General features: G+C 44.3%; 1 protein-coding gene across 4 annotated transcripts in view; it reads left to right on the plus strand.

The window, feature by feature from the left end:
• Positions 1-14391, plus strand: part of aldh18a1 (aldehyde dehydrogenase 18 family, member A1) — a 73849-nt gene that overhangs the window by 22526 nt on the left and 36932 nt on the right. For 2 of the 4 annotated variants that reach the window (XM_041209976.1, XM_041209978.1), the window contains exon 7: positions 8309-8402. In XM_041209976.1, the coding sequence (XP_041065910.1) occupies positions 8309-8402 (94 nt within the window). The remainder of the gene's footprint in view (positions 1-8308; positions 8403-14391) is intronic. The other 2 variants (XM_041209977.1, XM_041209979.1) reach the window with 1 other exon arrangement.

The following is a 14391-nucleotide window of genomic DNA, read 5'->3' on the forward strand; positions in this document are numbered from 1 at the left end:
CCTTCACACTGTTCGTATCTCAATTGATGTTAGGGGAGTTGAAGTCCCCAACTATTACTACCCTATTGTTTTTGCATTCAGAAATCTGCCTACATATTTGCTCTTCTCTCTTCCACTATTTGGGGTCTATAGTACACTCCTAGCAGTGTGGCTGCTCCTTTTTTATTTCTGAGCTCAACTCATAAGGCCCCATTTGCTGCCTCATTTAGTATATCATTCCTCTTCACAGCTGTAATTGACTCTTCAACCAATAATGCTAAACCCCCATCTTTTTCACTCCGCCCCCCCCAAATCCTGTCTGAAAACTATATCCAGGGATGTTGAGCTGCAATTTTTGCCACTCCTTAAGCCAAGTTCCTGTTATAACAACGACATCATGTTGCCATGTGTCTATGTGTGCCCTCAGCTCATTGGCTTTATTTACTCCTTGCATTTACATATATACCTTTTAACACTGCTAAATCCCTATGCTCTACACTTTTTAACCGGTGCTTCTGCTGTCTTTCAGAGTCACTCAGTAATTCTCCATTGCTCGTTCCCTGCTCTGACTTTGCCTTCAGATTCCCAGGGTGTTTGAACCCCTCCAAAACACTAGCAAACCTCACTGCGAGGATATTCATCCCAGTCCTTTTCAGGTGTGGACCATCCAGTTTGTAAAGGTCCCACCTTCCCCAGAACCGGTCGCAATGCCCCTCTGATGAAATCTGATGCCCTCCCTCCTACACCAGCTTTCCAGCCATGTGTTTAATCATTCAATTCTTCTATTTCTATACTCACTTAACGTGGGATTGGGAGTAATCCTGAGATTACTGCTTTAGAGGTCCTGCTTTTCAATCTCCTTCCTAGCTCCCTAAAGCCTGCTTTCAGGACCTCATCCCCTTTCCTACCTAAGTCATTGGTACCAATGTGGACCATGACCTCTGGCTGATCACCCACTCCCCAGAAGAATGTCCTGTAGCTGCTCCGTGATATCCTTGACCCTGGCACCATGGAGGCAACGTACCATCCTGGAGTCATGTCAACGGCCACAGAAACACCTGTCTGTTCCCCTAACTAACGAATCCCCTATCACTATAGCTCTTCCTTTCCTCTTCCTCCCCTCCAGTACAGCTGAACCACTTGTGGTGCCATAAACATGGCTCTGACCACATTCCTCTGAGGAGCCAGCGTCCTCACCAGCTTCCAAAACAGAAAACCGATTTGTGAGCAGGAACCCAGGGGACTCTTGCACTACCTGCCTAGAATTCTTGGACTGCCTGGTGACCACCCATTCCCTTTCTGTGTCCAGGCTCCTAACCTGGGGTGTGACCATTTCTCTGAATGTGCTATCCACGTAGCTCTCACCCTCACGGATGTGCCACAGTGATTCCAACCGCTGCTTGAGCTCTGAAACCCAGAGCTCAAGATTCTGCAGCGGTAACACTTCTTGCACGTGTTCGTTTAGGACATTGGGAACATCCACGATTTCCCACATATTACAGGACGCACATTCCACATGACTGCACTGTCCTGCCATGGCTTCAATTTATTACTTTTATGTTTACTTTGTTTTACTTAGAATAAACCTTAAGCACTTACTAGATACTCACCAGATACTCACCAAACAGCTAGCAGATTCTCCAAACAATCAAATTGCTTATTTTCTGTGGTACCACAATTTGGTTTTTTTCACTCCCCTTTCGAACTCATTGTGGGCTGGTTCCAAGCAGCTGACAGGTCCGCCTCTCTGACTGTTCTTCCTGAAGGTGATTGATGTAGGCCGCGCTCCCCGGGCTGTATTTATTCTCTCCCTGCTCCATGTATCTCCAGCAGGTCTGCCTCTCTGAGAATCTTCCCAAAGATGAGTGAAATATTAAATTTGTTAAGGTGCCACATGAAAGGTAAGAGTTCATGATGTGAGGGGTAACATACTAGCATAGATAAAGTATTGGTTGTTAATAGGAAGCAGAAAATAGAGCTAAATGGATCTTTTTTGAGTTCGCAAGCCGTAACTAGTGGAATGTCACGTGGGTCAGTGCTGGGGCCTCAACGATTTACAATCTATATCAATTACATAGATGAAGGGACAGAATATATGGTAGCTAAGTTTACTGATGACACCAAGATAGATAGAAAGGTAAGTTGTCAAGAGAAGGGAAAGAGAAAATCAGGCAAAGGGACATGGACAGGTTAAGTGAGTGGGAAAACATTTGGCAGATGGAGTATAATGTGGGAAAATGTGAACTTGTTCACTTTGGCAGGAAGAATAGAAAAACAGTACAGGTAGAGTCTCAAAGTCGGGAGCAAGCCCAAGCTGGCTTTTGGAACTTGCTAGATTTTGGGAAAGAATTTGCAACCCCTTAATTCAGTGAATACGGAACACATGAAAACCAAATGACATGATTAAAAAACATTTGGGGGGGGGTCAAGGGTCACTCCGACCACTCAGAGCACAGGTAATGTGCGAAGCTGTCCGGATGCAATAACCCACCAAACTTTTCCGAGCTGGGTTGGGTGGGGTCAAGGGTCACCAAGCCAATCAAAACATCAGGCCTGCGAAGTGGATAACTAACTTGACATGCCAGCGCGCTGATTAGCGACTCCCCAAACAAGTCAATGAATTTATTCACTCATTTAAAATTCTTGTGTGGCCTGCTTAAGAATGTCCAGTTTTTCGAAAGTTGGGTTTGAGGTACTGTATCAGTATACTATTTAAATAGAGAGAGATTGCAGAACTCTGAGGTACAGGGGGAACTGGGTGTCCTGGTACGTGAATCACAAAAAGTTAGTGTGCAGATACAGCAAGTGATTCGGAAGACAAATGGAATGTTGACATTCATTGCAAGGGGAATGGAATATACAAGTAGGGATGTTTTATTGCAGCTGCAGCTGGTGAGACCACATCTGGACTGATATATGCAGTTTTGGTCTCTTTAATTGTAAAAGGATATAATTGCGTTAGAAGCAGTTCAGAGAAGGTTCACTGGACTCATTTCTGGGATTAAGGGCTTATCTTATGAAATAAAGTTGAGCAGGTTGGGCCTATATCCATTGGGGTTTAGAAGAATGAGAGATGATATTGAAACAGCTAAGGTCCTGAGGGAAAGCAAAATACTGCAGATGCTGGAAATCTGTAACAAAAACAGAACATTCTGGAAAACCTCAGCAGGTCTGGCAGCTCTGAAGAAGGGTTATATCGACTTGAAACATTAACTCTGTTTCTCTCTGCCCAGATGCTGCCAGACCTGCTGAGTTTTTCCAGCATGTTCTGTTTTTGTTTAAGATCCTGAAGGAACTGTCAGGGTGGATACCAGGAGGATGTTTCCTCTTGTGGAGGAAGACTAGAATGAGGTAGCCCAGTTTAAGAATGAGAGGACTCCCTTTTAAGACAGAGATGAGGTGAATTTTTTTCTCCCAGAGAGTCGTTAGTCTGTAGAATTCTCCCCAGAGAGCAGTGAAGGCTGAGTTACTGAATTTATTCAAGGCTGAATTAGCCAGATTTTTAATAGACAAGGGAACCAAGGATATGGGGAGCAGACAGGAAAGTGGAGTTGAGACCACAACCAGATCAGCCATAATCTTATGGAATTGTGGAGCAGATTGGAAGGGCTGATTGGCCTACTCCTGCTGCTAAGTTCTATGTTCCTGTGAGGTTAGTGGATGGACCATAGGCCCAGGTAATTTTAAACTAGCAATTAACTTGTTGTAGGGGCTACAATGCACCCATTATGAGAGGCCGGGGACAGTAGAAAAGAAGAGATTGGAGAGAAAGGGCAAGATGTGATAATGGATAGCTTAGGATCAAGTTGCCCAATAAAAATGAAGCTATCTGGAGCCATGGTGAAAGGGTAGGAAGACATCTGCCTGTGCACCAACGATTACCCCTACCAGAGGAGGCCCCATACTGTGAGAAATTGATTTTTTTTTACATTTTTGGGGACTATTGTGTTATTCTGTGAGAAGGCTGTGTGTGTGTGTGTGTGTGTGTGTGTGTGTGTGTGTGTGTGTGTGTGTTGTCTGGGGATGTAAAACATGAAAGGATTAGGTTTGAGGTGCAAGTGAATAGGTTGGATCTAAGATTTGCACATTTAGATAAGTAGAGAGTTTGTTTCAATATCAAAGGGGAGTCAGAGGTGTACGGAAACATGTTTGTACCTTGCACGAGTTCCATAGGTAAATAGAAGTGGGAATATTATATTTTATTGACCCGAAAGCAAAGATGGAAACATGAAAGATCTTGTATTTGGCAGGATTTAGGCTTCTAACAGATGTGAGAACAATGGAACCTGAGATGAAAGGGGAGGAAAGGGTATTTTAGAGATAATGTAGATGGGATCTGTATCCTCTCAAGCCAGAAAAGTCTCGGGCTGCAAAATACAGTTTTATTCTGGTTTTCCACAGCAGAATGGAAGAGAGTTACAGGTCATGTGGTATGCCATTATTAAAGCGACAGCAGTTTACCTTGGGTAATATTATTAAATTTTTATAATTAAACATCTATAAGCGAGTAAAAGCAAAAAACTGCGGGTGCTGGAAATCCAAAACAAAAACCAAAATACCTGGAAAAACTCAGCAGGTCTGACAGCATCTGCGGAGAGAAACATAGTTAACGTTTCGAGTCTGAATGACTCTTCATCAGAACTAAGGAAAAATAGAAAAGAGGTGAAATATAAGCTGGTTTATGGTTGGTGGGGAGGGACAGGTAGAGCTGGATAGAGGGCCAGTGATAGGTGGAGATTGCCAAAAGATGTCATAGACAAAAGGACAAAGAGGTGTTGTCGATGGTGATATTCGCTAAGAAATGTGCTAATGGTGACATTAAGGGTAGAAAGCAGGACAAGCAAGGTACAGATAGCCCTGGTGTGGGTGGGGTGGGGAAGGGATTAAAATAGGCTAAAAGTTAGAGTTAAAACAATGGATGGAAATACATTTAAAGATAATGGAAATAGGTGGGAAAAGAAAAATCTATATAAATTATTGGAAAAAGGGGGATCGGCAAGGGGGTGGGGATGGAGGAGATGGTTCATGATCTAAAGTTGTTGAACTCAATATTCAGTCCGGAAGGCTGTAAAGTACCTAATTGGAAGATGAGGTGCTGTTCCTCCAGTTTACATTGAGCTTCACTGGAACATTGCAGCAGGTGGCCTTGAATTGTGCAACTATAATCTTACGTGCTTAAGTTTTCTTTTATTCTTGATAATAAAACTTTTAATTTTTAAAATCCCAAAACTGTTATTGGACTTCTTACTCACTGCTGAGAATAGTACGCTGCCTTCTTGTTTTCAGAATACAAAAAAAAAGAGCATGGTCCGTAAGCCAAGATTCCCTCTGGGATTAGGTTTGCGAAGCAATTAACATCATCTGTGGCCATAACAAATTTGGGGGCTCTTTGTGGGATTATTAAAATTCCTTGTTTGGGTTAGAGTTTGTGAATTCAAGGGATATGAGTACGAGAAGAACGCTGAGCTCAGGAGGTTGATATTGAGGGCTTTTAAAGTGGTTGGACTGCAAAATGGCTTTGGCAATTGCTATGATTTTTCTGGGAGTGGAAAATGTATCTGTGGAGTATTTGAAATCTCTGATTAAAACTCATTTGAAAGAATTAGCAGATGAAGTACAGGTGGAGATAAAAGTGGAATTTCGTAAGGCTGATATGGTTAAAGTACTTATCCAGCATTTAAAATTGGAGGAAAGGATACCTATAACTAGTCTGTCACAGCTGGAGGTAGTAAGAATTCAGTTGCAAATTAAGCAGCTTGATATTGAAAGAGATAGAGAAAGGCAAAAGCTTGAATTGGAAGAAAAGGAGAAAGAAAGAGAAATGAAAAAAACTCGAGTTAGAAAGAAAAGAGAAGGTAAAAGAAAAGGACAGATCAAAAGAAATAGAAATAAAAAAGCTTCAATGGGAAAGAGAGAAGCATGAAATAAAAAGATTACAAGAGTTAGGAATGCGAAAGCTTGAACTTGAACTTCAGAGAGAGGTTAGCAATTGAGGAAAGAGATGGGGTAAGAGATAGAGAGTTTCAGAGAGAGAAAGAAGCCAGGCAATATGAATTGTCTAGAGTGAAACCTAGGATAAAGGAAGAAAGGAGAATTGGTGATTCGGATGGTGACTTTGATTCCTTTGAGGAATTTCATTTAACTAGAAATCTTCAATTAGTGCCTAAATTTACAGAGGATGGAGTTGAAAGATGCTTCACCCCATTTGAAAAGCTATCTATGAAATTGAATTGGCCCAGAGATGCTTGGACACAGTGTTTTGTCAAGTACCGCAATAAATGTGTATGCTAGCTTTTCAGAGGAACAGTCTGCAGATTACATGGTAGTAAAGAAGGTAATGTTAGATGCTTATGAGCTTGTCCCTTAGGCTTATCAGTTTAGAACCTTGTGGAAAAGACCTCACCAGACATTTGTGGAGTTTGCAAGAGAAAAAAAAATCTGGGGTCAGTGGCTCAGGGCATTAAAGTTAGATAAGACTTTTGAAAATGTAAGAGAGGTTATGATTATGGGAGAATTTAGAAATAGCATTCCAGTAAACATCAAGACATATTTAAATAAAAGACAAAGCAAAAAGTTCAGAGAAGCTGCTGTTTTAGCTGATAAGTATGATATTTCACACGAACAGTTAAGTGTAGGAAAAGGGTCATTTGGAAATCAGGAAAGAAGTTGGAGATATAGAAAACTTAGTGATGGTGCAAGTGTTAGTGATAAGGATCAAGCTGAAGGATGCCAGGCTATTAAAGATGGAAAGGTGGGAAGTAGAGTTGAAGGGAGGGAACTGATACATTACTATTGTAATAAGGCTGACATATGAGATCAAGTTGTTGGATGTTAAATGAGAAACTGATTGCAGTGATTGTTTAAAGATTTTATATGTGAAAAAATATATCCATGTGCAGAGAAGAGCGGGAAAGGATGTCAAAATTTTAAGGGATACTGGGGATTCTGCCATCTGTTGTCGAGAAGGGTTGTTACAGGAAAAAATATTAATCCAGGGAACCCATGGCAAAGTTAAACCTATTTCATTGTGTAATGTAAATTTAAAAAGTGATTTGAAATCAGGAGAGGTGATTGTTGGAGTAGTGGAGAAATTGCCCATTGCAGGGGTTCAGTTTATTCTAGGGAATGATCGAGCTGGATCACAGATATTGACTATGCCTTCTGTCATGGCGCAGTCTATTGTGACACAATCAACAGAGGTTTTACAGAAAGAGCATCCTGGATTGTTTCCAGATTGTGTGGTGACGAGATCACAAACACAAGTTTAAACAGGAAGAGGGAGAATTTAAAAGATTAAAAGGCGGGGGAGGATGCTGAAATTCAGTAGGCTGGATCAATCTTTGAAAAGATTACTCAGGAGGAGAAGATTAAAGAAGATGAGGTTGAGGTGTTTAGTTTATTGAATTTAATGGAGTTGCAGCAGAAGGATTCAGACTTGAAGCAATTATACCATTGCTTATTCTGAAACAGAAGCAGAATACATTCCAGAATGTTATTACATTAAGAACAATGTGTTAATGAGGAAATGGAGACCGCCTTGTGTTCAGGCAGATGAGAAGTGGGTAATAGTGCACCAAGTAGTGATACCATCTGGGTACTGGAATGAAATTTTGAGAGTGGCTCATGAAATCCCAATTGCTAGACATTTGGGAATTATGAAAGCTCAAACTAAGATACAAAAATCTTTCTACTGGTCTTGACTACATAAGATGTAGTCAAATTCTGTCAAACATGTCACATATTTCAGGTCATAGGAAAACTTCAAGCAGTGATTAAGCCTGCACCTTTAATTCCAATTCCAGCATTTGAGGAACCTTTTAACAGGGTCCTAATTGATTGTGTAGCACCCCTCCCTAAGTCAAAAAGTGGAAATCAGTACTTACTGACAATCATGGGTGTGTCCATGAGATTTCCAGAAGCAATATCTTTAAGGAAAATTACAGCAAAGGTAACTGTAGAGGAGTTAACCAAAATTATGTGGTCCTTCCTTTTCTTAACTTGGGCCCATTACTCAGGATGCTTCAGGCCAAAGAGTGAAAATGCCATTAAGTAGTAAATCCAATGTTCATAATTCTGCAGATAAAATTCAGTTGGTAGATTTTTGTCCACTGAATCCATTTTATAGGATTATAGTCTGACCAGATCCCATTCCCTTGATGTTCCTATAAGGTGGTGAGGTAAGAGTCCAGTAAGGTTGTTGTGCATTAAACAGTGGAAGATGATTAAGACCCTCGGAACAGTTTCTCTTTCAGCTTGAAGTTGTGTGGCTGCACTTCAGCTTGGTTTATTTTGCAGAGTGTGTCCTTTATTTCTAATTTTTCTGTTCTAGCAGGTGATTAGTGTCAAGGACAATGATAGTCTGGCAGCAAGACTTGCAGTGGAGATGAGGGCAGACATGCTGATTATCCTATCTGATGTGGAAGGTGGGTAAGAGTCCAGTGACAAGATTGCCAGTCTGAGCATTTTTCTGTAGCCTGTTGAGTCAGTCGGTAACACCAGTCACGGGCACTGCCATTGACTCAGTATTTACAGCTGGTAAGTAGTTGGACTACATGGGCCAGGAGGGTCACAGTCCGTGCTGAATTAACCAATTATAGGGTGATTTGATAGAGGAGGTTAAAATTATGACATTGGACACAGCATTAGAAACAGACTGTTTCTGGTGGGTAAAGGGTTCAGACAAGGTATCATGGACACAGGGTTAAATGTAAGACATTTGAAACAAAGAGCAGATGAAACTTCACACAGAGAGTTGTGAAGTTATGGAAGGCGTTTCTCCTGTCTTCTATTTGAAATCTTTTACATTTAATCTTGTGTCAATGGCCCCTCATTCCAGCCTCTCAGCCACTGGAAATGGTCTGCTTCTATTTACCCTGTTTCCTCATACCAGGCAGTATTGGAGTGAATCTGCTCTGTACCATATCTAAAACCTTAACATCCTTCCTATTGTGTGAGCCCAGTACTGTACACAGTACTCTGAGCTCTCTAAGATTTGACATCAGTTCATTAATACCTCTTCGAATTTATATTATGTACCTCTGATAAAACCTAAACTTTCTTTAGCTTATCATCTTGAAGGGCTGCCTTTAATGTCCTGTAAACCTTTTCCCCAAATCCCTCTGCTTTTCTACAGTATTGAGTCCACTTCTATTCATAGTATCATTACTGCTGTTATTCATTTTAGCCAAAATGCAACAACTCTTACATACTGGCATTAAAATTCATCTGCCACGTTTTAGCCCATTTCTCCCATCTTAACAATAATCAAACTAATCAGTTAGCTATACCTCATATCTTAGTGTCACATGAAAATTCCACCATACCTCCTTGAACTCTATGTCTAATCATTGATCTACACAGTGAACTATCCTCACCTAACTTCCATACCACCTAATTTTCTCAGTAAGAGCCATAGCTCAATTGGTAGCACTCTTCCATCTGAATCAGAAGGTTGTAGCTTCAAGTACCACAGGAAGAGTTGAGCACAAAGATCAAAGCTGATGCTTCAGTGCAGTACTGAGGGTGTTTTCACTGTTGGAAGTGGCAGCTTTTCGATTAGAAGTTACACTACGGCTCTCCCGCGGCACAATTTTGAAGAAGAGGAGGGAAGTTATTCCCAGTGTCTTGGTGAATGTTTATTCCTCATTTAACATCCCAAAAATGGACTATCTGGTCATTATCACATTGCTGTTTGTGGAAGCTTGCTTTGTACAAATTGGCTGCAGTGTTTCCTGGGGCAGAATCTTCTCAAATTTGCAATAAGTGTGGTAGCGGGCGGGAGAAAGTATGTTTTACCCGCTGGCCGCAATGGCAGCTTCTCACATTATCCCATCCCAATCCCGCCTCATTAATCATGCATTCCTGGGAAACACGTTGTTTCGATGGCAGGCAAGGGGCTCTTATTTGTCTGTCACGCTGCCACTTCCTCGTGCTGGGCGCTATATTTAAAGTGTAGCCATACACACATCTCTCAGTGCTTCTAGCCCAGCATTATGGCACAAAGACATGGCCCCAAAAGGCAAGAAGACTGCAGTCCCCTAGTTTAATGACAGGTCCCTCAAGTGCCTTCTGAACGCTGTGGAGGCCCACATCCACCCCCTCTCTGGCCATAGGAGGGGCAGCAACATCACTAATCCAGCATGGGAGGCAGTGGCAGCAGTGGTCAGTGCCAAAGAGGACAGCCACCCAGTGCTGCAAGAGGGTAAATGATCTCCGTTCTGCCAGGGTAAGTCACTCTTCTCATCACTCTCAACTCACACACTCACAAATCCATCATACATCCACAGGGATCTCGATCAATGCCAGTTCAAGGGACATCACCATTCTCTCTCTCGCACCACACACTCATCCCATACAGTCTTATCATCTGGCCTGGCAACTGTCCAGCTTACACTCTCTCTATTTGAATTCATGCAGGACTAGCTGGCACAGAACAGCAGAGAGAGGCCAAAGATTGGTGTAGGAATGCCTGAAATCAAGGTCCTCACGGACTTTGAAAATAGAGCCATCCAGCTGGCCAGTGAGGACCTGGACCGTTCCTGTGCTTACGCTGAGGTCGGCGGTTCTCTACCAAGTGAGGATCCAGAAGTGCAACATCCACTAGACGATCATGCTGTGAGTGATGTGTCCTGTTCTGCAGTCCCCTGCCACGCACTAATTATTTCTCCTTGATTTCGCAGGCACTTCTGGGAATCAGCCAACAGAATCCATGACCCAGGGCCTCTGATGAAGCCCCGAAGAAACCTCTGAAGAGGAATCTGAAGGCACCGTTATTGAAAACACATCACAACACTCACCCACACCCTCCACCAGCACAGAGACACACACCTTGGTGAGATCACAATCTGATGAGCACATCACACTGATCCACAGCAGGTGGCGGCAAGAACATCCAGGTTTCCGGCATTTCGAGGACTGCTGGAGGCCAGAAATCTGCAGAGTCCAAGTCAGATGGTGAGCCTCTGGACTCGGTCATGTCTAAGTTGCTGGAGTTGCAAAGGCAAGCTCAGGGATATCAGGAAGTGATGTCCGCTGCTCTCCTCAGATTGCAAGGGACTATGGAGAACTCCATCCGCCTTCAGGCTGAGGTGATAGCGCCAGCATGCCAACACACTGAGGTTAACACTGGTAGGATGGCGGCTGCCATGGAGACCTTACTCCAGGACTTCGGTCCTGCACTGCTGCGCGGGCTGAACTCCATCGCTGACGCCATAGTTGGCCTCCAACAGTGTGTACGCGAAAGGGGTGCTGAACAGCTCGATCTCACTCCAGCTACCCCTTTTCTTCAAGGAGTCAGCCTGGGGCCCTCGGGCACCCATAAGGAAGGAGGATCAGTACACTCCAGGGTCATCCATCCAGGTGTCTCCGGAAATGTCTGGCCCATCCGAATCCCTTCTTCCTGTGATGCCAGCAGCTGCAGCTCAACAGGCTGAGGAGGCTGCCACTGCCACACAGCAGGACCCCAAAAGCAGGTCAGGAAACTCCTGGTCTCAGCCCTCCAGAGGATGCCTGCCAATGTCATCAAAGACAGAACGTAGCAGTCAGTAGGCTGCCTCTGCCTCTGCGGTGGATGTTGGGGGAGCACCAAAACATAGTGGAGTAATTTGACAAGGAGTAATTTGACAAGGAAGTATTCAATGAATGGCATGGCACTAGGAGGTTCTGAGGAACAAAGGGACCTTGGCGTGTGGGTCCATAGATCTCTGAAGGCGGAGGGGCACCTATGGGGTGGTGAAAAAGGCATATGGGACACTTGCCTTTATCAATTGAGGCATAGATTACAAAAGTAGAGAGGTCATATTGGAGTTGTATAGAACCTTGGTGAGGCCACAGCTGGAGTATTGTGTGTAGTTCTGGTTGCCACATTATAGGAAAGATGTGATTGTACTGGAGGGGGTGCAGAGGACATTCATCAGGATGTTGCCTGGGATGAAACATTTAAGTTCTGAAGAAAGGTTGGATAGACTTGGGTTGTATTCGTTGGAGAGGAGAAGACTGAAGGACGACCTGATCGAGGTGTACAAGATTATGAGCGGCATGGACAGGGTGGATAGGAAGCAGCTGTTCCCCTTAGTTGAAGGGTCAGTCACGAGGGGACATAAGTTCAAGGTGAGGGGCAGGAGGTTTAGGGGGGATGTGAGGAAAATCTTTTTTACCCAGAGGGTGGTGATGGTCTGGAATGCACTGCCTGGAAGGGTGGTAGAGGCAGATTGCCTCACATCCTTTAAAAAGTACCTGGATGAGCACTTGGCATGTCATATCATTCAAGGCTATGGGCCAAGTGCTGGTAAATGGGATTAGGTAGGTAGGTCAGGTGTTTCTCACATGTTGGTGCAGACTCGATGGGCCTCTTCTGCACTGTGATTCTATGATAGTGGCAGGGTTAGGAAGTTTAAGAAGAAGTAGTTGCACAGCCTGGGTGTGGGTGTTGTACTTGTACATAATGATCACTATTGTAAATAAGCTCCTAAGAATGTCTCCCTGCCTGTGGCTCCTCATTTTGATGAGCAGTGTTCGTGTCATTTAGATGTGAAACCTTGGTTCCTGCACAAGATAAAGGCAGGCGTCTCAGTCCAGGGCCTCTTCCCTGTACTTTGTGCAGCCTTCAGGCCAAAGTGATGGCCCAGCTTCACACTCCCTGTACACATTACTGATGCCTGCACCTCGATGGTGTTTGTCATTGCTGCTAAAATGGCATGGGCAGGCGTCACAGGGTTCTGTCATTCTCTCTGTGTGCTCTCAACACCTTTGAGGTGGGGCTGGCCCCCCATCTCTTCAGCATCTGTGACCGATGACGCTGTGTTCCTGTAGCGGTCAGGTGCTGAAGGCTGACAAAGGATCAGGTGTATTTAAACTTTCATGGCTGTGTCTCCATGATATGACCCTGATCACAGAGCGCAAGCAAGCTGTCCTCGGCCAGACAGGAGTCAGACATTTTCAGACGTTGTGTGAAGATCAATGGAGTCTTCTCACTGCATGTCATTATCATCCTCCTGGAGTCGAGTGATGATTAGTGCCTCCACTGTGTCTCCAATGACAGGAGCCTTATCACAGAGGGTATATGTGCTGCCATAGGTCAGAGTGGAGTCAAACATAGGTGCAATGTGAGAATCAGTGGTATCTCCTCACTGCATGTTATGATCATCTTCCACAAATCTAGCAGCTATGAGGGCCTCCTGAGTGCACCTGCTTCGTATGGTGAGCACAATGATGTCAACACTGTCTTCAAGGACCTCCTCACCCTCATCCCCGTCGACATCCTCCTCATTGGGAGAAACCAGCTCCTCCTGCCTGTTGCAGCGCCAGATTGTAAAGGGTGCAGCAGATGATGATGATGTGTGACACCCTCTATTGACTATATTGCAGGGCTCCACCAGACCAGTCCAGGCGCCAGAACTGCATTTTCAGCATCTCAATGGTTTGCTCCACCAAGGTGCGAATTGCAACATGAACCTCATTATAGTGTCGCTCTGCTGCAGCCTGAGGCTGCTGCAGCCTGAGGCCGCTGCATGGGTGTCATCAGCTATGTCCTCTGCGGGTAGCCTTGTCCCCAGGAACCATCCCTGCAGCTTCTGTGGACCCTGGAAGATGTCAGGGATCTGTGACCGACTGAGAATGTAGGAGTCATGGACACTCCCTGGGAACCGAGCGCTGAACTACATGATGCATTTGTGGTGGTCACACACGAGCTGCACATTTAATGAATGGAAGTCCTTGCAGTTGACATAGTTGACCTATTGTTGCCGTGAAGACTTGAGCACCACTTGAGTGCAGTCGATCGCATGCGTCCATCTGTGGGAAACCTGAGGTATGGTCAAATCTAATCACTCTTGCATCCTGGTTTTCCTGGTCTCGGGTGAAATGCACAAAGTTGACCAGAAACTGAACTGGACTAGCCATATAAATACTGTGGCTACAAGAGCAGGTCAGAGGCTAGAAATCTTGTGACGAGTAACTCGCCTCCTGACTCCCCAAAGCATGTCCATCATCTACAAGGCACAAGTTAGGAGTGTGAAGGAATACTGAGTGCAACCCCCATAACACTCAGGAAGCTTGACACCATCCAGGACAAAGCAACTCGCTTGATTCGCACCGCATCCACAAAAACTCAATCCATCCACCACTGATGCACAGTAGCAGTAGTCTGCACCAGCTACAAGAAATACTGCAGGAATTCACCAAGGCTCCTTAGACAGCACCTCCCAAACCCACGACCACTACCATCTAAAAGCACAAGGGCAGCAGATGCATGGGACACCACCACCTGGAAGTTCCCCTCCAAATCATTCACCATCTTGACTTGGAAATATATCACCGTTCCTTCACTACCACTGGGTCAAAATCCTGGAGTTCTCTCTCTAACAGCACTGTGGGTGTACCTACACTACATGGACTGCAGCAGTTCAAGAAGGC

This window comes from Carcharodon carcharias, chromosome 17 (assembly GCF_017639515.1).
Source record: "Carcharodon carcharias isolate sCarCar2 chromosome 17, sCarCar2.pri, whole genome shotgun sequence".
NCBI lineage: Eukaryota > Metazoa > Chordata > Chondrichthyes > Lamniformes > Lamnidae > Carcharodon > Carcharodon carcharias.